Source organism: Falco naumanni, chromosome 7 (assembly GCF_017639655.2).
Source record: "Falco naumanni isolate bFalNau1 chromosome 7, bFalNau1.pat, whole genome shotgun sequence".
Classification (NCBI taxonomy): domain Eukaryota; kingdom Metazoa; phylum Chordata; class Aves; order Falconiformes; family Falconidae; genus Falco; species Falco naumanni.
Genome location: NC_054060.1, coordinates 18,719,605 through 18,746,808, shown reverse-complemented (window position 1 = coordinate 18,746,808; position 27,204 = coordinate 18,719,605). Strand labels below are relative to the sequence as shown.

The 27,204-nt window shown below is 40.6% G+C and overlaps 1 protein-coding gene across 4 annotated transcripts in view; it reads right to left on the bottom strand.

Annotated features, from left to right (window-relative positions):
* LOC121091044 (myocardial zonula adherens protein-like) overlaps positions 1-27,204 on the bottom strand; it is an 82,371-nt gene that overhangs the window by 40,689 nt on the left and 14,478 nt on the right. Inside the window, exons 2-7 of one of the 4 annotated variants that reach the window (XM_040600219.1) lie at positions 26,497-26,648; positions 16,063-16,152; positions 6,593-6,751; positions 3,900-3,992; positions 1,430-1,543; positions 416-568 (exon numbers count right to left, since the gene is read on the bottom strand). In XM_040600219.1, the coding sequence (XP_040456153.1) occupies positions 416-568; positions 1,430-1,543; positions 3,900-3,992; positions 6,593-6,751; positions 16,063-16,152 (609 nt within the window). In that variant the 5' untranslated portion in view covers positions 26,497-26,648. Of the gene's footprint in view, positions 1-415; positions 569-1,429; positions 1,544-3,899; positions 3,993-6,592; positions 6,752-16,062; positions 16,153-22,280; positions 22,443-26,496; positions 26,950-27,204 lie in introns of those variants that run through there. The other 3 variants (XM_040600220.1, XM_040600218.1, XM_040600221.1) reach the window with 3 other exon arrangements.

Here is a 27,204-nt window from a genome sequence, read left to right as displayed (position 1 = left end):
ACTTGCATTTCTCTAAAAGAAAGGGCTTAATTCTCTTTCCAGGACACTTGCTGTTATAGCATATACCTGCTGCCCGTGTGTTCATAAGGCTTAACAGAGTACCTATTAAAAATTGTACAATACCACATAAACAAATTCAACAACAAGAAATTCTACAGGACTGTGTAGATTTAACAGTTTGACTTTTCACCTGCCAACATCCCTGAATCGTCATCCCATGTTATGGAAGGACTGACTGCTGCCAGATAAGATTCTGTTATTAAAACAGTATTGATTCACAGGAATATGTTAGCTCTAGGGAATGACAAACACATGTAGAATGAAGAACCCTTTATGAATTAGACCACGGAATTCATTTAACATACTCCTAATGCCCTTACTGTGCAATATTTTTAGGGGAGTTTATATACTGCACCTTTAATTTCAGTAACTGATTTTCAATTTGTGCTGTTTCCAGTTGCTTCTGCTTCTCTCTCAGCTTTTCCATAGATTGCTCATGTGTATGTTTTAAATTCCTTATTTGTTCCCTTATATCAGTGTTCTCCAATGTAACATCCACTAGAGTTTTCTAGAGGAAAGAGGCAAACCACATATTAAAAATCACAAATAATTTGGTGAACTAATATAGTCAAGCCATTATGGAACAGACAGAACATTATAAGAGTTTCCTGATGCATCAATGTAGTGTGAACAGTTTTGCAAGTTTTAACATCTAAATTATGGCTTTTGTTGTATTTTGTTTGCTAGAAGGTATTCCCATGAAGAACATGCTCAGTGAAATCAACTCCTGGAACCCTATAAAAAAACAGAAAGGAACATGGATACATTCCAGTTTGAACGCTATCCCAGCACTCTTCCTTTCTTCTCTCCAAGGGCCATGCTATACCTATTAAATGCACTAGACTGAGAAAAAGTGACATACGTGTAATCAGGAACATTAAGTTGTTCAGCTCATATACATGGGAATTTGGGAATCTTTACACCAGAAAATTCATTCCCACATTCTCCCTCCCCTTACATTTCACAGGTATGTAAAGCGTCACAAGTGTTTAGCATCCAAACATGCCACTTCCATTTCTGTTAACCAGTGAAGGCAGGAATAAGTCAGGCGATGTACCGTTTTGCACAATACAGAACAAACCACATTTTCACCTTAGATAATCTTTTTGTGGAGACGTCACAAGTGGCATTAGTCTGCTGCAGATCAGTATCTCTTCATTGTACACTGGTTTTTAACAAGTTTTTTAAAAACACAGGTGGTGGAATCTTTTTCTTCATTTCCTAAGTTAGCTGCCTTAGATATCCAAGACAGTACGTTATGGGCTTGTTTAGTGTTAGAATCTGTATTTATCATTCATGGTTTATGTATGCTTTTAAATCCATGTCAAAAAAGGCAGTTGTCAGCTGTGAAACAGCTATTAAAATGTACCTGCAAGTCTATTGATGCTGATGTCAAGGAGCTGTTCATTTCACTAAAGCTATCTAAGGCTGCAGCCTGCACTCGCACATGATTCTCTAAGGATTCCTGATGAGCATTTGTCACCTGAGCAGAAAAAAAAAAAAAAAAAAAAAAGTTTTATATAGAATAATGATCAAGTTTAGCTATTCTTTCAAAGAGAGCTACTGATGTGAAAGACTCCATGGTTAATTTTCACACTATTAGGAGGCTTAAAATATACAAGCCTCAAACCATATTCCTGCACCTCAGAAACAAACAAACAAAACTTAGAATCCAAATATGCTAACAGAAATAAGACACAAGTATATCTATGTTTATTGCTAGTCTGTAATCACTCCAAAAGCTGTTCTTTTTGAAAGGACAAGAGGACACTTGGCAGGTGTTTATTCAGAAAGTTTATGTACACAGAATGGGCAGATTGTAAAAAGTCAGGGTAAAAAGCAGAAGAATGCAAGAGAGGAGGGAATCTAGAAAGGTTTGGGTGAACTGTAGAACAGCCTTAATTAAGAAGGAACTGACTAATCAGGTATATAAAGAAGCAACATCAAGAAGACTTAAGGATGAAACAATACAAAGCAGGTAGAAGTCAGCAGAGAGCTTTGTTGTGTGAAAATCTGTCATCTTCTGTGTGTACACAAACACACTTAAAAACTGGAGGGAAAAAAAAAGCACAAAATTACATCATTTAAGAAAAGACCAAAAGCCAAACACAGTAAATAATTATGAACCATCCAATAATAAAGAGGAAAAAAAAGGTTACTAATGGAGGCCAGCCCAGCTCACATTCTCAGAGGGACCAGATTTGTTTCTTGATAAAATCGTAAGAACACTAGGGACTGATAGGGAGAACAATGAGTGTTTAGTAACAAAGTCATACACAGATTAGGTCAGCATAAGGAGTAGAAGCCAAGTAGTTACTGTTAACCCTATATAAACAAAAAACAAACAAACAAAAGCAGAAATGCTTTGGATGGATTAAGAAAGTTACAAGGTAAGAACTTGCACGAAGAAGCATACTGCCCAGGGCAGGATACTGGAAGTACAAATTTCAAACAAACTTTATGAACAGAAAGTAGTCCTGGAAACTGATGGGGAAAAAAGCATAGTGATTCAAAGCTGAAGCAAAGAGTATATAAAGGATTTTAAACAGGATCCTCAAATAGTATGAAAGATATTACCCATGTAAAACTAAAACCAAAACCAAAAACCAAACAACCAAACAAAAAAGCATATATTATTAACAGAACAGCACTTGGGCTTTCTTTCAGGCAGTCGAAAGTATTAAAAAGCAGGGAGGGTGTCTCATGCCATTTACGTCAGAAAGAACCCTTCACAATCTGCTAATTTGCTGCAGAACTAGAGATTCTGTCAGAGCTGGTCAGAAACCCTTAATTAGGAAAGATGTTCAGACTCAGATGCAGGATTTCTACTGGTCTGACAGAAGATCTGGAAGTGCAGGGTATCAGCACTCCTATTCAGTAAGGATCAGCTGCAAAGACGACAAAACTGACTCACCTTGTTGGCACCATTAAGGCTATCTAACACAGTTTACAGAAATTCAGTTTTCTCTGCCTCCTCCTCTCAAGTCAGGATGATTTTTTGTGTGTTGTTCTTCTTTGAGACTAATTGCCACGGAATAAAAGTACCAGTTTAACAGCAAGTTCTGATCCTTATACATAATACAGCATGCAGGAAACTGACAGCCTCTAAACAAGGATGGCAGAAGAGCACAAGTCAGGGGCCCAGTCACCTGAAGTCAGAACACGTTTAACTGCCAAGCTTCATCTGAACCAGGGCTGTGAAAATCAATGTTGAATATAAAATCCACAGCAAGTTTTCAGGGAGATTTTCTGGACCAAAGAACTCAGCAGTTTAATATGAAGGATACTTCTACAGACTGCAGCAGCTTTTATTGCTAAAGCAGCATGTCAGAAGAAAGAGGTCATTGAATGACCATTGAAAGGTTCAATTTAGAACCAAAAGGTAAGTGATTTTTAGAACAGTCAAGCTAAAGAACACTGCTGCATCTTTTACTATAGCGTTTAAACAATAAAGTCAGTAAAACAGAGCAAAGTCTATTGAAATGACACCAAGTTGCGTGTTATTCCTAATTATTTAAGTTATTTATTCAGTTCACCTAGCAGCTTACTGGTACAGACATCTCCACTAAGTACCAACACACAGAGACAATGTTATCAAGATAGCATTTTATTTCTAAGAAGCAGGCAATTAGTAATTCCATATGCAAAAGCATCCCTGTCCTACTTTATGTTCCTGGAGGGGAAAATAAATAAATAAATAAAGTATAGATGTCACATAAAACAATGAAATGGAGTGGTTTGAGAAATTATTTCTGTTCTGCTGAAGCAAAAAAAAGTTTCTAGATAACACTGGGACAGCTATTCTCATATGCTTTCCCTACAAATGTATGTGTACTTACTTTCAATTCATTCGTAAGCTGCTGTATTTTTCGTTTCATTTCATCATATTCACCATACATTTTCTTTCTTACTTTTTCCAGAGTTGCTCTCACCTGATGTCAGAAAAAAACACAAATGCCTTTATCAAACTTATTGATAATACTGTTTATATGAGGACATGATTATCTTTTTCTGTCCTTCATTGTTAACTGTTACTTTCAGTAATTTCCGTTATTAATCTATCTTTTCATCAACAGCAATTTACTCTTAAGAGCAAGACAAAAACTTAAGCCTCAAGACTTATCTACACAGGGATGATACAAACAAACATCTCTGAGCAATTCTAAACTGTACACACTTAAACACTTGTAAATTAATAATTTAAATAATGAATTTTAATTAAATCATCCGTTACTCATTCCACCCTGAATTAAAATTAATTTAGTTTAATAATTAGCATATAATGTTTTTCTGGAAAAAAAAGCATCCACATACGGATTTAATACACCTTCATACCTTAGAAAGTGGTTAATTAACTTTCCCTGAGTATGCTTTGAAGATAAACCCTTTAATTTCAGGCTTTCAGGCTTGTAGCTAGCTAAACAGTATATTAGCACAAATGTACCAATGCAATTTCAAATTTGAAGAACAGATTAGTACTGAATTTGATTTTATTTACGAACTATGGGCATAAATTATACTTTGCCTTTCTAAAACAGAAAAGAAAAAAGAAAAAGAAAAAAATGGCATGCTGAGAGCCATCTTGGGTTTACATGCCATTGCAACCATGCACAGAACCAATCTTCTCAAGAACTGCAGTAACTACTTACACGCTGTAAACAGTAGTTAAACGTTTGCCTACAGTCTACCTTCCAGCTAGGTAATCTGAACTCATTTTTTTTTCCTCCCTCCCCATACCAAACACAGGCTGATGGCAGATAATCTAGGGCAGTGATCTTGCCTTGTCGATGCACAGGCTTAGGGAAGGCGCAAGTGGAAAACAAGTAGGGCCTTACAGAAGTGGGGATGTTTCTAGCACCTCTGCAGGTGCAGAAAGAGGGGCACTGGCCACCAAATCTGTTCAAGGAGTAGGTACAAGCCTACCCCAAACTATGTGCTCCCTTTAGGACGAGAAACGTGGAAGGAAGCTGCCTCCTGCACTTCGCCTCAGGGAAGCACCCCCCACCCTGTCCCTGCCCACACGTATGCCCACGCACATACATGCACTCTCTTGCAGGGTGCAAATTTGACTCATACGGAGGAAACCATCAGCAGTTCTGACGTGGCCCATCATTTTTGGTCTATTTAAGTCTGCGTATACATAGCACAAGCTGAAGGCTCTTGTTTAAGACTCTGCTTTTAAAGATGAAACTTACTTGGCAGAACAAAGTTCACAAATTAGCAGAGCTGAACACAGCTTCTAGAAGAGGGGACAGCAAGAGCCACTATGCCTCTTCCCGTGCCTTTCCTGCTTTTTCCTGGAAGGATCAGTACCCTGAACACACACACAAGACATGCAGTTCACCTGCCTGGACATGTCCCTCCATGCCACAAGGCAACTATGAAGAGAAAAGGGCAGGGATATGGTCCCAGTCCAGGCAATCTGCACCAGGTGCCAGGCACAGTGCAGCCCAGGGAGCTGGACCTGCCACATGCCAATTCACCCATCCCCTGACACCACCCCAGCAGGGCAGAGAAACCACCCAGGCAGGAAACCAGCAGCAAGGCAACTCCTGTGCGTCGCCTGCGCTGCCGCGGTGACATACCCTCACTGTGAATGTGAGCGGCAAATGCTGGGAGCTAACAGACTGTGAGTAATAAAGGAGAGAAGCAAGTGCTGATAGCTAAAGGCCAGGCAGATGTTAAGAGTGCACATAATTACAGTCTCTTACACTGCTGGCTTGACTCAGTGTTCCTTCCTTTCATATTTGTTTGCACTTGAATCAGTGTAACACGATAACACCAACCAATAGCTTCCCTGAAGGTGGATGGAAAGAGACGGACACGATATTTGCCCTGGGTTTATTAGGGGGTTGTTGCCAAATCCTAAGAGGCAAGGACTGACAGGCAAAGAGATGCTGAGTTTCAAGCACAGAAACCAGCAGCACCAGATATGCTTTCCACCCACCCCACCCCCGCCCCCCCCCTTTCAGAAGAGCCTCTGCCAATGATGATAAATGAGCATGCACACAGAAAGTAGTACAAAGTCATCCTTATTAGGCTGACTATTTTAAGGCTGCCCCAAAATATACCCAAGTGATTTTACTATGTCACCTAATTTAGGAGCCTTTTCAAAACTGGGGGATTTGGGACAGGGGAAGCAGAGGAAGACAGAAGAGAGTTCATCCTTTCAGGTGTCCTATATAGTTTCTTCTGTATCACATTTAAAATCATGAAGGCTTCAGGACTGGAACTCCAAGATCTGTTTGGCAGTTTGCTTGCCCAGCTCTAGCCCAGTCAGCAAGCAAGTACCACTTAGCGAGTATCACTTGGCACAGAGGCCTCTAGTCTGGAACCCACAGTTCCCGGGGATACAGCATGCTTTTTTTCCCAATATGAATACTAACAATGCAAGCCTTTAGCTTCAGAATAGGTTCCCAATTCAAATTCAGCTGTTGGGCTAGACATCAGTCATCCCATATACACTCAGCAGCTCTGTGTTAATATATAGAAAGGCCATTCGACAAATTTTGAAGCTGAAAGCATAACTCACTTCTTTAATGTAATTCATCTCCTCTTTCAGCTGATCAGCTGACCAGCCGTAAACCACCATTTCTCTCTTATGGTTGTTGTCAGTTCGGTGCACAACACCATACACCATCCCATGAGACAGCTTCCCTGGAGACATGCCATTTGGTACATGGTACAGCTCCTTAAAAGTAAAAAAAATAAAGTTATTGTTAAATCAGTACTAAAATAAAAACCCAACAAACAAAAATACAGTAACATAGGGCCAAGAGAGACAGGCAGCTATAGTTAAAGCACCACAGTACCTCAGAACACTAGCTCCCGTATGTTTTGGGGGCACCCTGTCAGCCTTCATGTTGCTGGGAAGATCAGTGACCAGTTTATAAATGATAGAGATACAGAGATGTCTTAAATTCCACTGGCTTTAATGGAAGTGACATAGGTACCGCTAGAGATAACAGATTGAATTTGCGCAAGTAGAGGTAGAGACATGTGAGAGAGAAAGGTATCCTTGCTTATTTTCATTCACCAACATATGCTACTTTTCTACATTCTTCCAGAGCATTGTCAGCTCTCACAGTGCCCCTTAAACTCTTGCAGCCACAGAACTGCCCCTCACTCCTCAAAATCCCTGCTGCAGGAAATATACAATTCTACAAGTTTAACAAAAAAAATTTAGAAAGTTCTCAGAAGAAACTGAGATGAAAACATTTTAGGTAAGGTTCCTTAAACAGAGCTCAGAAAATACCTGTTTATCTTGCAGATAAACAAAGTAGAAATTCAGTTTGCATTTAAAGCTCGCTGAGGACCTCCAATGCAATCAAACATTTATTTCAGGGCTGCATTTCTGGTAAAGAAGTTGTAGAACTGACATTGTAAGAGCAAAAGCAAAGCTATGAAACAGCATTCATGTGGGCGTTAGTTTGAAATCAGGTCTTGACAGGTAAATAGGCTGTTTTAAAAGTGCCTACATTTGTTCTTTTAATGATCTGCAGAAATTTTGAGAATAGAATAATTATATGACTTACTTTAAGGCAGTCTTTGCAGCAGACTCCTCTTACTCATCACATCAATATATTTAGTAAGAAAAATATTCATGCAAACAATAGGAATCATTTCCCTCTGCAGGTTGAGATTTAACCGCCTGACCTGACTACTCACCCAGCCTCCCTTCTAATCAACCCAGAGAAACATCCTTCTCTAGCAATCATCTGAAATGAGTCTGTCTCCAGAAGTACTAATTTATCTTCTTGATTACAAATAATTTAAATAACTAGCTTACATGAAGACGTCCACATTATGACTTTTTAAAAAGAAGAGAAAAAAATATTCTTACCTAACTGTGAATATTTGCAAACTAGGAACCTAAAATTACTGATTATTTCTGAATAGAAAGTTAAGACAGAATCTTGGAAACAGCTCTTACTGCTTAGTTTTGCATTGTGTTTTTGAAAGTCCAGTGCTGGGGACAAATCTGTTATAGATAATTTTACTGAACTTTCTTTCTCATGCTAGATAGACCAGGATATGGGTAAATCTAAGAATGTTTACTACACTGACCTTAAAATACATTTGGGCTTGTTTTGTTTTTCAGTAACAACACTGTATGAAAACTGACAAACTTTGAGATTCTTTGCTAAAGTAAGAGTCTAAGCATTGTCTAAATGCTCTCTTTGATACCAGAGGTGTCATCTTATATCCATCTGCATCAAACATCTTATATCCATCTGCAGCTGCATCCTACAGTCTCCAGTCCCTACCACGACAGAGAGCAGTGATAGCATCTGCAGTCTCAAGCAGTAGCACTTTCAGTTTTTAGCAGTTTAAATTAACACAGCTACGGTGGCCATGTGAGAAAACTTCTTTGGGTAAGGGAAAAATCAACAGAAAAATCTACTAGCATTAAGAAAAATGGGTAAATATAGACATTTGGTTTGTATTGTGTCCTTCCCACATGGCACTGACAGATGTTCTCAACACACTTTCCTACACATTTTCCTTTACTGTATCATTAATCGCTTCGCCATTTTGCCGAAGCTCTGGGTGTGTGCGTGCAAGGCTGGGAGGGGAACAGTCACACAGCAGACACCTGATAAAGAATGTTTCGGGCAAAGGACAACAAAAGCTGTAAGCAAACATTTAAAAAGAAAGCCTTAAAACCACTTAATGGAAAAACATTGGGCAACCAGCCCTACCTATACATGGTATCATTTTGCTTTTTGAAAACATTATATACAAAGCTTCATAACATGATAATCAGAAATTTCATAATTATGTATTATTAGGGGTTTTGTTCTGCTGTTTGGATGCATACAAACAAAAACCCCACACATGATTTTTTGAGTAGGGAAAATACAGAAACTAGATGGGGACATGACTCTCAAGTTCTTTGTGGTTTTTTGCTTCCAGCGTTTTACAGTTTCTTTGATAGTTTCATCATGGCTCCTCCCCTGTGTCTGGATGAAGGGATTACATACAAGTTTCCATCTTCCTGATAAGCAAATGAATAATCACTTTGATTGTTTAGAGGTTACTAAGGCACCAGTCACTGAATTCATAAATCCATACCCTTTACCCATTTTCATTTTTTATGAGGTGAACAGCTGAATGCCAGCAACTACCAAGATCCTTTGTGCCTCTGAAACATTAGCAGAATTGTTTAAAGTGCTGTTTGCAGAGTTCTGTATGAAAAGTATGACGAAGTTCCTTATTTTTAGAATATTACATTCCTAAGGAATGCTTTGAAGGATTATTCCCTCCCCCCCCCCCCCCCCCCCCCCCCCAAGACAGAGACACAAATTCAGACCAATGGGTTTGCAGCTGGAAGTCACCCATGGCACAGACTTAAATTTACATCATAATGGGCAGTACATGAAGGATTAAGTCTGCACAAAGCCAGACTGATTACATGTCACTTGCAACAATGCTAAACTTGCCTGTTGTCTATATTTGCACAAGCCTCCCAAGATGCCTTTGTCACTGCTCTTTCAGAAGATTAAAAGAATCTCCATCATCTGTTGAATGTTGCAGTTCTACTATATGATACTTAAAACACAGGATATTGCGTTTATGCCCTCCTTATTCCTCTTTCCTATCACGATCCCCAGGCAAGCACCTGTTGAAATTTCAGTACAGTTCTTGCTTGATATAAAGCTGTGTGAACCAACAGCTATACAAAGAACTGCTCTCATATGTCTTTAGTCTTTCTTCTTACTGTTCTATCCCAGCTACGTTTACCTTCTACTCGCCCTTTTCTCTGGTTGATAACTCTTAATTTCCACTCAATGTTTCAGGTTCAGTGTATGCCCTGACAAAAAAAAAGGGCTAACCTGATGCAGTCTCATCTTAGAGGAAGGGTTACAATCAGAAAACTTTGCTCAGTGCAGGACTGAGAGGTGGATGGGTTGCTTTGCTGGGTGACTATTTTTTTAAAGTTACACCTTTGCCTCTAAAGGAGGCCTTGCTGAACGGCTCAGTTCTCAAACGACTCCACACAACTGTCACTAAGTAAACATCCAATGTACTTTCTGCCAGTTTCTCTTCTCTCTTAAGCTACTTCTACCCATCTTTGTTTATTTTTCTCCCTTCACTGTTTCTTCCTTTTCTACCTTGTCCCTGTTACGTCCTCTCTCTCCCATGTTTCCTCTTCCAGATTTCCACACCCCCGAAGACTACAGAATGTTTAAGTCAAATGTTTTCCTTTCTTTTTGCGTACATCCCATACATATCCACTCTCAGATTTTAGATGTTTTTCTGAGAAGGTCTTCACCTGTCTCCACTCTGATCTGCAGTGAGGCATCTCAGTGATGATAACAGAATAAGTGAATACACACAAGTGTTTAGGACCAAGTAAATACTGTAAAGCTAACCAGAAAAGTGCTTGAAGATGGAGCGTTTCATTAGATTAGTTAACCATTGCTGTTTACGGTTAAAATACCAGCCAGCTTCAGAGTACAGGGAAGTTCTTGCTCCCCACCTGCCTGTGTCCTTGCTGCACTGGAACAAGTGCAGTTGTTGCCCCAAATAGTGCTCCAAAATCCCTTTGAATGTGACCTGCTGATCTGAAAAGGCAAACTTAGCTTATCCCAAAGTAACAGCAGGAACACATCATGTTGACACACATGAATACTGTAGCAGCTTCCAGGAACAAGCTTTGTCTATGTTGCAGGAACAGTGTGATCACACAGCATGCACTAACGAAATGCACTGTGTTTACTTAATTAACAAATATTTAAAGCAGAAGCCTACGCCCCGAGGTTGCAAAAGTCTTGATAATTGCCATGCATCCTGTTTATGACTCTGTCCAAGGAAGCAGCACAAGTAGCATGAAACGGGTGAAGCAAAGACACTATAAAAACAAACCCTAAATATGAGCTGTCAGCTGCTTTTTGTATTATCTGTGGTTTTATTGGCATTAGCTAAGTAACACAGATGGATGATTTGCTTCCTGATCTAGCTCCATCAGGTTAAGTGAAAGTCAGATACCCCCATACCTTAGTTTCTCCCTGACACAAAACTGGAAGCAGAAGAACAGAAGAGGTATCTTATTTTGAGGGAAAAGGACATCTAAGGTAATGATTATCACAATTCTGAGTTTAGTACTCATATGGCCTTAAAATTATGCTAAATCATGATCCTCTGTTAACCTACACCATCTTAAAGACTCTTCTTTTAAGCAGAACTATATCAGTTAAGCAAGGCTTTATCTTCTCCTCAGCTGCTACATTCCAGAGGTTTCTGAAATATCCAGTTACCTTTTGCTTGTTCACTAGCTATACAAGGGACACGAACATTCACATTGTTAGGTTACATATTTCCTGTTCAGTAAAATGCCATATTTATAGTACTGAGCTCACCAAAGAAAGTTACTGTGCTCTAACAAAAGGTAGCTATGTTTTCATATTTTTTCATATTCCTCTCCAATCCATGAAACTCACATTATCTTTAGGGATTTTTCATATATAGATAGTATTAAAATAGGGAAAATATGCCAAGACTTTGACATGAGTGCTGTTAAATCCATGACACTAAATAAGAAGCTTCGTTTAACATATTCCAACTTCTAAGCTCCTTGAAATGTAGAATTTAGGTGCCTATCTCGAAACCCAGAAGTGATAGGCGCTATACAAAGGTGTATCTAATCAATGCAATCCATGCACAGAACACCAATGTTTATACACAAAGAAAATAAGATACAAGAAATACAGCAGTATCCACAGAAGTCAGTGGAATTCTCTCTGTGGTCTTCATGTAGCGCTGGTTTTAATGAAGGTGTCGCTTAATTAACACACATCAAAAATCAAGCAATCGGTGTTGGAGAGGCTGAGAAACAGTAACATCAGCCACCTGTAGCAGGTGAACCACATTTGTTATGACACAACTTCTGCTGTGCTGATGGGAGTGGGCTGGCAGCAGCAGATCAGCAGAGAAAATAGGCACTGTCCTAGATTCAATGTGCACAACAGCCCCGTGTTCATTGCACTCATATTCTTTGATCCAGGCCTGACACAAGCTTCTGCTTGATATTCTCCATCACATACAAGAGCAAATTCCCCTTCTGGCTTCTTTACAGCCTACTTTTTTGCTGGGGAAAAAGACGTTTGCAATGCTTCTGTATTCCTGCTTAGGAAGCAAAAAGAGTTTCACCTTTTGGTTGTGATGCTTTAAAAACATAAGAAAATGAAAGAGCTTGAGGATATATACAGCCAAAGTACCAATTAGAGTTTAAGACTAGACACTGCTCAAACTATGTTGAAAGCCAAAAAGACAGAAAAGTAACACAAATTTCTAGAGTGTTATCTCATTTTCATCCTCTTGTCCATGTGTGCAAATGAAAAAGAAAAACCTGTCTATACATATCTCCATATTCTGCCCTCAAATGCCTAGCTGCAGCTTCCAATGACAGCTCCAAATTTAGCCATGACAGTGAAGAAAGGGACTGACATGGATAAAAATAAGCCCAATCCCAAACAGGGACGATACAGTTGTCTGGGAGCCCTTTATTATGCAAGACAAGGCAGGCTTCAGGACATGCAGATTTTGCATACAATCTGACGAGCACAATATTCCTCTGTACTTCTTGGTGAAGTAAACAGCCTCACACTACTGTCATCCATTGTCCATCACTAACAGAAGTAACGGAACAAAAGCAGGACAGTTTCAGATTCTCTTTCTAAAGTGCTAACAATTCAGAGATATTTAGCAGTAGGCTATCAGCCTGTAAAAAGCAAACCAACCAACCAGCCTCTACTTGTGACTTCAGTTCTCATATGCTTCTTTCAAGGTATTATACCCTAAATATGAATAACAACATCCAACCTGACACACTGGAGCACAAGCTCACTCCCCCTTCAGGTTTTGCGATCAGATTCTACCTGCGTACCGTTTTTCACAAAAGATGGGGAGAGGCCTTCCTAGAAAAGTAATATCTGCAGCAGGTTTGTTGCAACAAAACTGCTCAGGTCAATCACTTTGTTTTAGTCTCTTATACTGGTTTGGTTTTATTTCATGGATATATAGCAACAAAAAATTCAATCTGGAAACTTAATACTGATACAGATTTAATGAAATACAGCCTACATTTTCTGCTAAACTTGGACTGCGATGAAAAAAGCTAAGCTAACAGCTACTAGCATCAGCAATAAAGAATCAGTTCTGGTCTGACATCAGCTCCCACACAAGTTATTGGGAGGATCAGCAAAAGCAAGAGCTTCTGTACAGTTCCCTGGCTGATTTTGGAAATGAAACATCTATTAATGATACCGAGCCCCAGAAAGATACAGAAGAGTGACAAACAGTCAGTAAGCCATGACTATGTCACATTAGGGCAGCTCAAAATCACCTCCTTCTCATGAAAGATTGGAAAGAGGAGATTACAACCAAATGTCATAGCATGGTATATTTATAGTTTTCTGGCATTCCCTTTGACACAGCAAGGTCTCTGCTCTCCTCCCTCCCCAGCAGCAGAGGCAGGGAAGAGTCTGTCTCTTTCCAGCACTTGTCCTGCCCAAAGAGGAGAGTGCCTGGCGGCCAGGCTCAGACTGCCTGACCTGCCCGAGTGCTCCAGCAAAAACCGTACAGTCCCCAAATACACCTGCAATTCATTTCTGTAAGTCACACTAGTACATTTTAAATATCAGAATCATTTCCCATTTTTCCATTTTCTTAATACTCAGCATTCGAAGACAGCACAGAACTCTAGATTCCAACAGGAGACCTGCTTTGGATTTTAATTTAATTTTGATTTAAATTTAATTCTTGGTGAAGCTGTACAATTTTACCTTAAATTGTGAAGCACAAGGCAGAAAACTGAGCAGTTCCCTAGTTTCTATTATCCTCATTTACAAAAAGAGGGCACAGTTCTCACAGAACTGTGTTAAGGATTATCTAACATTTGTAAAACCTGTTATTCTCAAAGTGTTTTAAGCAATTTCATTATCATTGAGTCAGTTGAACATGGGTGGATCAGCAGAGATAGCTGATCACTGCGTTTAGGAGATGCTTTTTTTTTTACATTAAATTTTGCAGTAAAAGTATCACAGCATGACTAGTCAAAAGTCCTGTGTGCACTCTAAGTTACTGTGTAACTAATTCAAATACATAAAGCAATACATTACGCAGACAATAAAAATCTACAGGCAATATATTACATGTTTTAGAGACATGAGCTAAAAACCAGTTCATGATCAGTGACTTTTGTAGCTGCTCCTAAACACTATGACTCTACAATCTGTAGGGCTATTTTTTTAAATTATACGAAACCCATAAAAGTAGATGTACTATTATATATACATCATACAAGTAGATGGCACAATTATTCTGTGTTTTGTAATTGCTGTGAAATTGACCAATTAGATCCCATCTAGGTCTGAAGGCTGTATATATGCTTTCTAAAAGTCTTTAAATTGTGTAAACACACTGAACTTTAGAAAACTACTCAGAACATACAATAATTATATTACATACTTTTTTTCCCCTCCCTTTAAAAAAGACCCATCTCTTAAAAATCATTGTGCAATATACTGGAATGTAAGATGAGCCCAATAATGTATTTATTACCTTTCATACCTCTCCTTAAAATTACCTGATATAAAACCCACTTGCCTTTATTTGTATTATGGGGAGAAATACAGCTCTCATTAAATACAAGGTTCCACAGAGAAAAAAACTGGTCACATAAGGAAGTCACTACAAATAATCTGAGCCCTAATCATTCATACTTCTTTCTTATTATTACGCTACTCAGCACAGTAAAGTGAGTAAGCCATGAGTCCATAGCTACCCTCCTCAAAAACAAACTTATATTACTCTTAGGGCAATGGGCCCATATGCTCTGAGGGTTTCTGCAATCGGATACAAACTGACAAGAGACTGGCAGAGTAAGTGGTGGGGGAAGCTGCTTTAAGTGCTACAAGTAAACACCTCTGTACAAAATGAATTATTACTGTTTAATGGTGGCTCAAAATTAGTGGGCATTAAGGCCTCTTTAATCCATTCTGTAAGTAACATTTATAGATCCTCAAGGACCTATTACTCTGCCAAAGCAGCATATGAAAAGCTGACTGTATACAAGATTCCAGCATGAGAAATCTCTCGGAAGGAATCTTTATCTTGACCATTTTACTTTACATTTATTTTTATTGCTTTAAAATGTTTGTCTTTCAGAGTAATTCTACATTTACTTTTACTTCTGAGTACCACTAAGAAATTACTTCAAATAAATCCAACTGCTATACAGACATTGGGTCTGGTAAACTTAGCCAACTTCTTATTTGATTTTGGTTTATAGAAGTGTAAATGTGGTAAAGTTGTGGAACCTGTCCAGCTTCCCATTTTAGACTCCATCCTTAAGACAAATTAAACATTATTCATTGCTCTGAAACGGCTCTTAAAGAGCAAATTCTCCACCAAAGCAGCTGCAAGATTTTTTTGGTGTATGCGTACTACCTGCTTCTACAAAAAAATTGCCCTGCTGAAGCCTTTTATGCACATGACCTTCAAATCACTTTCACTTCAGAACAATCTTAAATTCTTCATTTTGTATTTCTTATGAGTACATCACCCATTACCAAAATTAGCCAGCACAGCAAAACACTGAAGTCCCAGGCAAGCCAGCTCCTGTTGCCTACGTGAAACATAAAATCTCCTTCATGTGAGGATCAAGATCCTGTTTAATGCAAGACCTTGCTCTTGATAGCAGTTTTCTGCTCTTTAACATATAAATATTAAATAATCGAATCTTAAAGGTACCTTAGCCACAAATCACAATCTCCATGCTGTTCCTCTATTACTGTCCTATTTTACATGCAGTTTTGCTATCCCCGACTCCAAGGCTCAGGCTCAAAGCTCTCTGCTGATTTGCTCAGCTTCCACATGTTCTTCAGTCTTCCAAGACAACTGGGCTTTGGGGTCCCAAAACAACTAATATCAGCCTCTGTGGATGGTAATATTTACTCCTTGTTTATACAGAATTTAACTTGGATTGTTAAAACTTACATTTTTCTTTCTTTCAGGTTCCTTTGCTCCCTGCTCAGGCTGTGAGCCGTCGTCGGGTGGTACTGTTAAGCGTAACCTACAGACATTCATCTGAAAGAAAAACAAAGGTTTGCTTTTAGATTTAAGTGTTACAAACAGTTATTTTCATAACTTGCTTTACAGAACAAACTGTACTAACATTCAAGTTCTATTTTACTATGTTCTACATTCTGCCACATAACTGAAAAAAGATTATTTTTTAAAGCTTGGAGGGGTTTTTAGCTGGCAAAAAATAATTCAAGGGCATCCCCATAATTACATACCTGAAATAGCAAAAATCCATTTCAGTCAACAACATGTTCTTATGTACTCATAAATGACATTGAGAGCTGAGATAACAGAACAATGAACATAATTTTCTAGTTTCTCAGTTTTGTTTGCAGTCTTGGCATACTTCAAATCTTCAAAAGGGATTATTTGGAAACACAAAATGTATTCTGGAGTGAATGCCTCTCTTCTACTCAGTATATATCCAAGTATTTGATCCAAGGATACCTCAGAACTACAATTCAACTGAATATGAACAGGTGTATTACTGAAATCTGATATATACAAGTTGCTTGTAAAATCTAAGCTATAAAATGCTTCAGAGAAAGTTTAAGAGGAATTGTTTCCTATCTGATTTCAGAATTTCATTCTCTTGCCGAGGAAACAGGTCAGTAGGGTTGATATCTTTTATTCCCAGTTGCAGTTTGCCTTGCTTTTGACTGAGATATCTTCAGTGTAATGGCATTTTTAAAGCAATGCATTTCATACAAGAAACTTTGTTAAAACTTTTAGTCTTAGTCCTACTCATGAGACACTTTTGAGGAAAACAACTGTAAGTCCTACACAGAGAAAAGCAAATGATGAAATAAGAAATTTGTCTGTCCAGATTTGAAGCTGCACAGTTATCCTCCCCTGAAATGCCAGCCGTCTGTTGACAACAAACAGGGCTCTTAAAGCTCTTCCTCAAAACATCTAAAATATCTTTTTCATGATTACTGTGGGCCATCACCACTGTTCTTCTATAGCCCTGAATCTAATCTGATCAAGATCCCTCTTGTTTCTCCTAGCTACTTACCTCCAGTCATGCTGAATGTGTACCTTCTCTCTGAAATACACCTTTCAATTGCAGTTGCCCAAGCTCACAGCTTCTATCTTAGTCATTACAGCATTTCCTTTTGCCTTGAAAATGGCAATCATGTTCTGCTCACAGGCATTCAGAGAACAGCGGCAGACTCCTTCTCACAGACCCCAAATTTAACCATTTTATAATCTGCTTCTTCCAACTGTCTCTCATATCAATTAAGTTAACTTCACTTTCAAGGCTTTTTACAACATAACCTCCTCAGAGCACCATTCAGCATCATGACAAAGATTCCTGTTTTCCCTGTTGCCAAACAACAGACCTTTTTCAGCTTTTCAAACAAGCTTTAACTTTTTCTTCTTCCTAAGCAAAAGCAATTGCAAGAACTATCCACAAAGACCTGCAGAAACGTCACTATTTTTCTTCCATACTTTCTTTAAATCTGTTGAGACAACAAATCAACAGTGTCCAGACTACTGGTATGCTGTCAACTGTATAAAAAAAAAAAAAAAGCTACTTCACATTGCCTTCCATCTTCCTCTCTCAGGTTGGTCTTTTAGGTCTGCAAGGCCTTTCCCCAATAAGGAACAGTGTCCTGAGATACGGATAAAGTTCCTATAGTATATGTGAGCTGGCTAGAGAGGTCCATAATATCAAGGTGAAATACAACCTACTCTTTAGACACATCTGTGGAGACTACTTTTTGTGCAGGAGACTCCTCACCAGTAATTCATCATTCAGTTGTATGCTAGCAGATCTAGAAGAAGCCACAGAGAAAGTGACAAAAACTCCCCGAAACTTAGTATAAAAGGTGGTTATGCTTTCATATTTTCTAAAGAATTCTGAAACAATGAAATGATGAATCCTTGCACATTGGCTTTTGACACTGATTGACTGCTGTATTTCTTCTGAGAACACTAAACTCTCCCCATATACTGCATAAGCTGGAAGTGCTTCCTGCTTACAAGTTAGTTATCAAGATATATTAACATAAATACTCCTCAACTTTGGAGTTAGTCGATTCATAAGGTAATTAATATCACCTTTTCTCACCTATTTAATCTCAGTTTCTGCCTGCTCCTTCTTCCTATTAGCTTAGCAAGGCTCTTTCCTCTTAAAAGAAGTCTGTTGACAATGAGAAGGGAAACAGGGTCTGGCACTCCTCCACGTAGGCAAACAATGACCAGACCCATAAATAGGAAATAGAACTGGATTTGTGCTGTGCTGTGCAGGAAGTTATAGACGAGGCCAACTTTTTCTTACAGTGATCTCAAATGAAGAAAAACTGGACTAAAAGGAATGAAAGGACTGTTAGGAGAAAACATGAAAAATACCTGAAATAGATAGAAACAGATAACGACTGGCAACTCAAAAATTTGGAAAAATGGAGTTGTGTATGATTCTCTGAAGCCGGCAAATGGCTTGCCTGTTAGTATGGGATTAATTATAGCCAACATACATACAGATTCACAGTGCAGTGACTGTGAATAAGTAATTATCCCTGTACGTGTATACCAGTTAGTGAATCATGACTGCCTGTCACATTACAGCAATTGACGTGCTACAGGGTTACTATGAAGGGAATAACAGAAGCCCAGTACAGGTGGCAATCAAATCATAACTAGCTTAGAAATATAAATTAATAGCAGCAATTTGTTGAGAATAAAACCACTGTACAATCAAGGGGTTGTTATAATTTAAACACTTTTTCTTGCCCTTTTCACATTGTGTTCTCTATTACTCCCCTGAATCATGTTTCCCCCCTCCCCGCTTCCTCATTTCCATGCTAGCTCCTTACTTTTAAAACACCTGAAATCAGTACAATATTTTTGGCAGTATTTCTGACACAAAGTTTTAATGTTTTACTTTGCAGCCTGTTGCATGCAAATGCCAAACAGAGCGTGGCACTGGCAATCATCTAAGGATTCTACCCTTGAAGTTACGCCCAGTGAGGCTTGTACAGCAGTAGTAAAGTACCACACAATTCCTGGCCAGGAAAAACTTATGCAGGCTCTACTCTTGCTATTGTTTATAACAATAGGACTTCCTTAGCATCCCTAGGGAAACAGAAGCAAACTTATAAAGTAGCCATTCACTCTGCACCTCCTGGGCCACAGATGATGCACTCTACCCAAGGACAGAACTACAGACTAATCTGTTAAAAATCAAGAACACTACAAACACTGGAAGGGAAAAACAACAGGCACTGATTTTTCCTGTAACCTCCAGAAGCAGTTATGAATACTGCACCTATACTGTTCTGCACCTATACTGTTCTTGCTATGCAATGCTTCCTGAATAAACAACGCACTGTACCATTTGTCAGCAAGTTTATTTGACCAAATGAATGAGCAGGCTCACATGGAAATCACAGCAAGCCCTCCTCCAACAGCAAAATACTGCTGCAGCAACGCCTTAAAATGGAAATGAAATTGTAACAGAAAGAGCCTTGACTCGGTGCCAAACAGCAGCAGAACAATGTGCAACTGAGGATGAAGGAGTGATTTCCAGAAACAAAGTGGGTTACACAAAGAGAAAGTGGGAAGGAGAATGAAAGAGAACTCCCCCAGCAGAAAAAAAGCTTTGATTCAATTTCCTTGAACTGCTGACTGACAGTAAGAACAAATGAAGAAAAACGAGGACAGACATGGGTCCCACCCTAACTGTATGTCATTGACATTGTAACTTTGTGACCGCAACTTTTAAAAAGAAATACTGAGTAGAAGAATCAGATATCAGATTTTCCAGACTACAGATTTTAGCTTGATTTGGAGCATCTATAGCTTTGACAAGCCAACAATATCAGTAATCCTAATTGTGCTAACATTTTATGTTCACTCCTAGTTTTTTGACACCAACAACCCACGAGCGGTACTTCCAAAGCTCATCTGACATCATTTGAGAAAAAAAATATGGAGACAGGAAAACAAAGACTGACAGGTTCAGCCCAGCACAACACTGGACAGCTAAGGTTTGCTGAGTGCAGTGGAAATTAAGAGGTGAAGACATGCTCTTTCACCAAATTTCTAAGAGGCTAGTAGGACAGCATAAATAAGAGCTACCGCAATAGAGCAGTTAAGAAAAAAACCGATCTAGGTTAGTTAAAAATGTTAGGAATTCACAGCCCAGATCCACAATCCACATTCATGTTTGTCATCCTACTCAATTCAGTAGGTGCAACTTAAAACAAATACAGATAACAGATTCAGTTTGAATAGTTCTTCAGTCTCTTCTTCACCCCTTCTAAAAAACAAAGCACCCAGAAAGGCATTGATCATAGTTAACTATGTACTATTAACTATTATTATAACATATATATATATAACTATATATAACATATTAACTATGTAATAGTTACAGAGTTAACATTAAACGAACAAGCAATGTTTTTATAGAATAACCAAAAGTTACTGGTACAGCAACAGAAACATACAAGCTGTTCTGCTAACAACCACTCCCATTCTAAGCTTTTTTACTGTACCTCCACAGGGAAGATGTGATTCAATATTGGTCTTGCTTCAAATCAACTTCAGAGCTAACATCACCAGAACTGAATATTGTTGATCTTTCTAATGTCTGATAAGAGAATGGTTTAGGGCTAACACGTTTGTTGAGTAACTATCTGCTAACCTACCAGCTCAATGGCCAAAAATCACTCCCTTTGCCTAAGACCCAATGTTAGTTTTAATACTTTTGAAGGTGAAAGCAGAAAAGGAGTGAGTGTTTAACTTCAGTCAGTCCTAAAAGACAAAGAAGAAAGTACTTTCTTTGGTCGTTTATCTGTTGATTAGCATGCTCCACTTATGAAATCTCTACTCTGAGGTTCCCCACACAATTAAAAGGCACTTTTCCTGTGACCACAGGCACACAGGAATGTGACACACATCTTTCATTTATTCAGCAGTTATTCTAACTGTTGTCCTCCCCTCTCTTGACAACTCACGGTAAGGGAGTCACATTACACTATAAAAGAGGAACAGCAGCTTCCCAGTGGGTTTTATTCGCAAATTAGGTTTTTATCAGTTTTCTGAAGAGAATGTATGAAATACAGTTCATTTTATATTGTCCCTGGGAAATAAACCATGGGGATGAAAATAAGAAAATTATCACTTAAACACAAATTCTCTTAGCTTTAACTTCCTTAAGAAATACTAAAACAGGAAAATTCGATGGGAACACAACTATCATTTCCAAGTCATCTTAATTTTTCCACATACATAGTTAATTTCTTTTGTATGAAAGCCAAAGATATTTCTGTGGAAGAGCCTGTCCCTCCTGTTATCGTGTAAAACACGACATTCTCCATTGTTTCAATTATAAGCTCATATTTTTGGAGTGTCAAAGCAATCACTGCATCATTCAAGAAGCATCACGAGCACATGATTGTGTTTCTTCGTGAGGAAGTTTTTGGCTTATTTTGATTCCTTTCTTCACACATGGAATGTGCCCTCACAATGCTAGCAGCACGGTTACAGCAGCAAAGAAGGGCTATTGGAAGCCGGGTGGCTGTAGAGACATTCCTGCCATACCTGCCCAAGTTGTAACAACTTTTTAGAAGCAACTCCCCACAGATTAATACATCATTATTTATCTAATTTATGAAAATTACAAAAGAAGACATCAGTAAATCTTATTTTTGTATTTGAGGAACTGATTATAAAACTAAATTATCGTTGCCACCTAAATCATTACAGCTTCCTCATGTTCGGTAGAGCCCAAATAGGCAAGTTCTCGGCTGTAAATACCAAGGGGCGTTTTGGGGAGTAGGGGCGAACCTCCAAGACACGCACACCTTCCTCGCAGGCTTCCCACCAGCTAAGGACCTGCACCCCCAAAAGCCTTGCAGGACACCCCCGAAGCTCCAAAAGCCTTGCAGGACACCCCCGAAGCTCTGCATTGCCCAGCACCGACTACGAACGCGCAAAAAGATGTTTTCACGCACCGCAAGCACCACCTGAAAACACCGTAAACAACCAAAGCAAAAAAAAAAAAAGACTACGTTCCGAAGATAAACTATAAGTGGGGGGGAGGGGGCGTCAAACAGCCGCTTCGCCCCACGACGCCGCCCGTGGGACCACCCCGCTGCCCCCCCCCGCACTGCCCCGCGCACCTTCCGCCGGGCGCGGCCGCCGTCGCTGGCCGGCCTCCGGGGGGTGGTGGCGGTGACCGTGAGCCCCGAGCTGTAGCGCAGCATCCCCGCGGGCCGCCGGGCTGGCGCTGACTGCGGCTCCCTCCGGCCGGCGGCGCCGCTCCGCCCCCGCGCACATGGCCGCGGGCGGCCGCAGGGGCCGGGCTGCCCCGGCGGGGGCGGGCCGGGGGGGGGGGGGGGGGAGCGGGGCTCCGCGGGGGGCGCTGCCGGGGCTGCCTTCCCCCCCGCCCCCGCGGAATCGGCGACCCCGCGCCGGCTCCTCGCGTGGGGCGGGACTGGACAAAGTCGCCGTGGGGCGCCGCCCCGCGAGAAATGTGTCCTTGGGACGCCGAGGTGTCATTCCCGCAGCTCCCGGGAGCGCTGGGGTGCAGCATGGGCAGGGGGGCTCGCTGGGAGGTGGGGGGAACCCGGACGGGGCCACGTGTCACTCAGCCCCCTCCGGGCAGTGGAACTGGGGGGTCAGGGCTCGCAGGAGCCACTGGAGGCCACTCAGTGCCTGCTCTCGGGTACCCACCCCTGAGCGCCGTGAAAGCAGGGCACTGCCGCCCCCTCCTCCCCCCCGGCAGCGGTGCGTGAGCCACCCGGGCGGGTCAGCCCCTTAGCCCTGCTCCCGCAACGGGCACCGGAGCGATGAGCACGCACCCGGCCCCCGGCGGCCTGGCGTGCCAGGCACAAGGCTGCCGCAGCGCACTGCCCGAGTGACAGCCGAAGCCTTAGTACCAAAGGTCCAAGGAGGTGGTGAGTCTGGCGCACTGGAGGGAGCTGGCCCTGAGCCAGGCTGCAGGCACGGACTTTAGCACTCCAGATGCTCAGCTCCTCCAGCGTCCGGGCTAAAGGAACACCATGGCTCTGCTGGGCTGTTCACAGGCCTCGGCGCACAGCCATCCTCACCTGCAGCCTCCTGTGTTGGTCACAAGCAGCATGTGCCTCTGTAATCAAAGGAGTTACAAGCAAAGGAGATGCTTTTGTTTGAAAGAAATTGCAGATCAAATAGCTACAACAGCATTTTTGAAATAGATTATCCTCTGTCTCCATGTAATTACCTTGAAATAATTAAGACGGGGAGAAAATGCAGTTATGGCTATGCGATGTCCTTGCCCATTATGAGGTTAATGATCACGCGGGTTCCTGATCTGCAGAATGCTGAAGAGAGGGAAGTAACTTGCATAGGAAAAATGGAAACTGCACTCAACTACCAGTGCCTCACCCACTGTACAGTGGGTCTGTTCTCTTCAGCCTCTCAGTTCCCTCTCCCCAGGACAAGATACTGAGCTATCAACATGCCAAGGATCTGAGGAAGAGAGGAAGAAAGCATTGCCCAGACCCAGAGGAATGAAGGGTCTGCAGTTAGTATTCAGCATCTTTTCTGTTGCTTTCCTAGCTACTCTTCTTTCCTCCACCTGAGGAAGGTAACATAGCCCAAGGTACATGAGTTAGAACAACTACTTGTATTTGGATTTCTTTCAACTCAAGATTGGCTGCAAGTTAAACAATATTTTTTGTGCGAAGGTGTCTTGAACCTACAAAGAACTCCATTTCCATCTGAATCATCCACTGTCTTAACTCCTGGTTGTAATGCTGCTTCCAGAGTGGGTTTGCAGGTGCAGAATAGGCTTATCTTCAGCAACAGGAACATAGAAACATGTTCCTTCACAATGCATGGGTATGTTGCCTACCCACTGGGCTGCACCTTAGCAGTGGTCATTACTTGTTCCTGGTCATTCTGGTGAGCAGAAATGTCTCAATTTAAATTCTGGTATGCAGCCAGCTAGTGGCCTTTGTGGCTTCAGCTGGGAAGGAGTTCATATACCTATGAGATTCTCCTGGTTAGTGAGACGTTATGCCTTCAGGACTTCATTCCCCTCTGGGAAAAGGTGTGTACACAGGGCTGTCTAGTCACTGCAAGGCACAGGCAGGAGAACCGCCCTTCTAAGAACAGGCACAGAGACTAAACTTGTGCCACACTATGGGAAAGGACCTCCCTTCCCATATGCCACAGCGCACGAGAGCAAGGCACAATCATCAGATCCCTGGGAGAATTTGCAAGGTCTGCATCAACTTTGAGAATTTTGATAATTTTGATGGAAATTGTATTGGTGCAGGTGAGGAAAAGACTTGTCCATGGATATTACAAATATAAAGATAATAAAAATACAGTTTTCTCAGGTTTTTTTCTACGTTACTAGCAGCTCTTGCCATTTATTGGAAAGCAGCAGCAGGACATGTCTACCTGGATTTAGAACTATGTGTTTGAACAGCAGCATCTTCTACTTTTGGCACATCCTCAAATGAAAATCCTCCAAGAAAGAATAACCTGCATGCATGGTTAGTAGTCTGCTTTTTCTTGGATACTCTTGTGAATCATCTCATTCCCTTCCCCCCAGCTTTTTTTTTTGCGTACTCTATGAATCACCTTGTTCCCTTCCCCCTAGCCTGCAAACCGCACAAGTGTAGTAAGGAGTCTAACTTGTTTTCTGCCTTGCTGGTTGGATGTGCATCCCATGCACCCACCTGCAGTCACTTCAGCCATGTGTAGGCTGTGCGCATAGTAAACAGCTGAAAATACCTCATAATCTCTAAACTCTGCCAAAGCTGAGGTGAACACATAGAAGTGAGACTGAGAAAAAAATAATAAATCAACCAATACCGCTGTTTGCATGAAAGCAACATTTGGAATAACTTCTTCTCCATCCCCAAAGCTCTGATAAACTATAGGGATTATAAAGCCAGCTGCTAGTACTGAGTGAACATCTGGTACCCCCAGGCAGGAAAAAGGAAAAGAGATGTTCCAGCAATGAGGTGCACACAGAAGGGCTGCAAAAAACCTCCGAGTTATAGAATTATTTTGGATGAAGACAGGATAAATTGGGATCTTCATCTTGGACAAAAGACAGTGGTGGGGAATGGGCAACAGAGGCATAGAAGATCATGACTGGTATGCAGAAATGAATGGGGAATGGCTGTTTGTTATTTCCTATGCTTGGGAACAATGGATTTGAAGTAAGCCAGGCACCACATTTATGTGTGAAATTAAATTATGGCAGAGAATACTCCAATTACAAAAAGTATAAATGCTCTCAAAAAGCAGCTGGATAAAGTCATGGAAGATAAGCTATGAGGGCTATAAAACATGAAGATATGTCTACAACTTCTGACTCAGGAGGTCCTTGAATTGCGAGTTTGCTTTCTTGATAGCTCTCCTGTGACAGGACACCTCTGACCACTATCTTTTCAGCCTCAACACGATAGACTCCTCACCAACAGTGGTAAAAGTGACAGGCTTCTAGCAAGCAACAGTTCTCCTCTGCTCTGAAAGGAGCTGTCCTGGCCAGCATCTGTCTTTGCCTAGGGCAAGCTCCACATTTATTTCTGGCTGCAGCTCATATTCCATTCTCTCTCACCCCCAATGGAGACTTAAGCCAAGAAGTGACTGCTTTGTTTCAGCTTGTCCCTGTTTGCCGGGACCTATGACCTTACCCCTCTGACTCTGATACCGTTTGAAGTAGATTTGCTACAGTTTACAGCTCTTTTTCCCTGCAACGGTCATAGTACGCTCTTGTGAGCATTTCATGCTTTCTGGGGTTTGGATGTGACACTAACTTACAGAAACAGGATGGGGGAAATGGAAAGTAAATCACTACTTGGAAATTGGTTTGGCTAAAACAACAGTATACTACAGTTGGACAGACCACACAACAGGTATACAGTCATACACACTGCTTATAGACAATATACAGTGTGGTAGCAGAACATAAGCTGACCAGGTTGCTGAGCTTTCAGTTCAAATCCAGCCAGTGTTTTGTGACTGCAATAATCCAAAGGCACAGCAAGTTAATTACAAGATGACACTATAGTATGAATATCTGGAGCAATAGTTGTTGTGAAACAGCTAATATAATTACACAGAAACTGCAAGAAATTTAAAGTGTAGGCACCTTCTTCATTTTTTTGCAGACTAACTTGTTCCTCACTGCCAGCATTACTGAAATGTTGGGTTTTTTTTCCCAGAAGACCCAAAGATTGTTATGCTGTGGGAAAAGTGAAACAGGATGTCACAGAATCAACAGTCACAAGATGGGCAACAGAGCACACAATACATGGAGTAGGAAGTATGTCTGCCCTCACAGAATAGCAGATTATTGAAGAATTCCTGCAGGAGTGGGTAGCCTGGACTTACCTTAACAAACTGCCTAAATGTGGACACAATACAAGGCTGATTTTTTTTTTTTTCTTCATCAAAATCCCCTCTCCATCTTCAGGCTAACTGCTGACAGGGTCCAGAGGAAGAAAAAAAGTTCCAATAACTCTTGATCAGCCGGAATATTAATCCTGTGGGATTTGGGAATAATTGCAGAGTTACAAATTGAACAAGACCTCACACTTGTGGTCATTAAGGTTATAAAATCCCATTTGTATTGCTACAAAAATGAGTTGTTATAATTAACTTGTAATAGCCTTCACTTTCCAGGGGGATTAAAATCTATTCTGCCTTCATCATCCCTAAGGCATGAAACCCATTTATAGCAAAGATTATCAAATGGCCAGATGCATGTCAAATATTTCAGAACCAGACTTAGTAAGACCTGCGGGCTTGATCACCTATTTCTCCTCAGAGCTCTTTCTTTTATCTGCTAGCTTTCACCATTGGATTCTACAGAGACAAACTCAGCTCAGCATCCTGTAACTCTCAAGCTCTCTTTTTTGGGCATTACAGCTAGCATGAAAATTTTAACCTGCTAACACAGGCTGAAACACCTTGATGCATATCAAACTATATTCAGTAGTCATAGGTCCCCTTATATGCAATATACAAACCAATATATATTGTACAATTCTTGTCTTGAGCAGTATTTCATCTTTCACTGGCCAATACATCTTTGCTGCA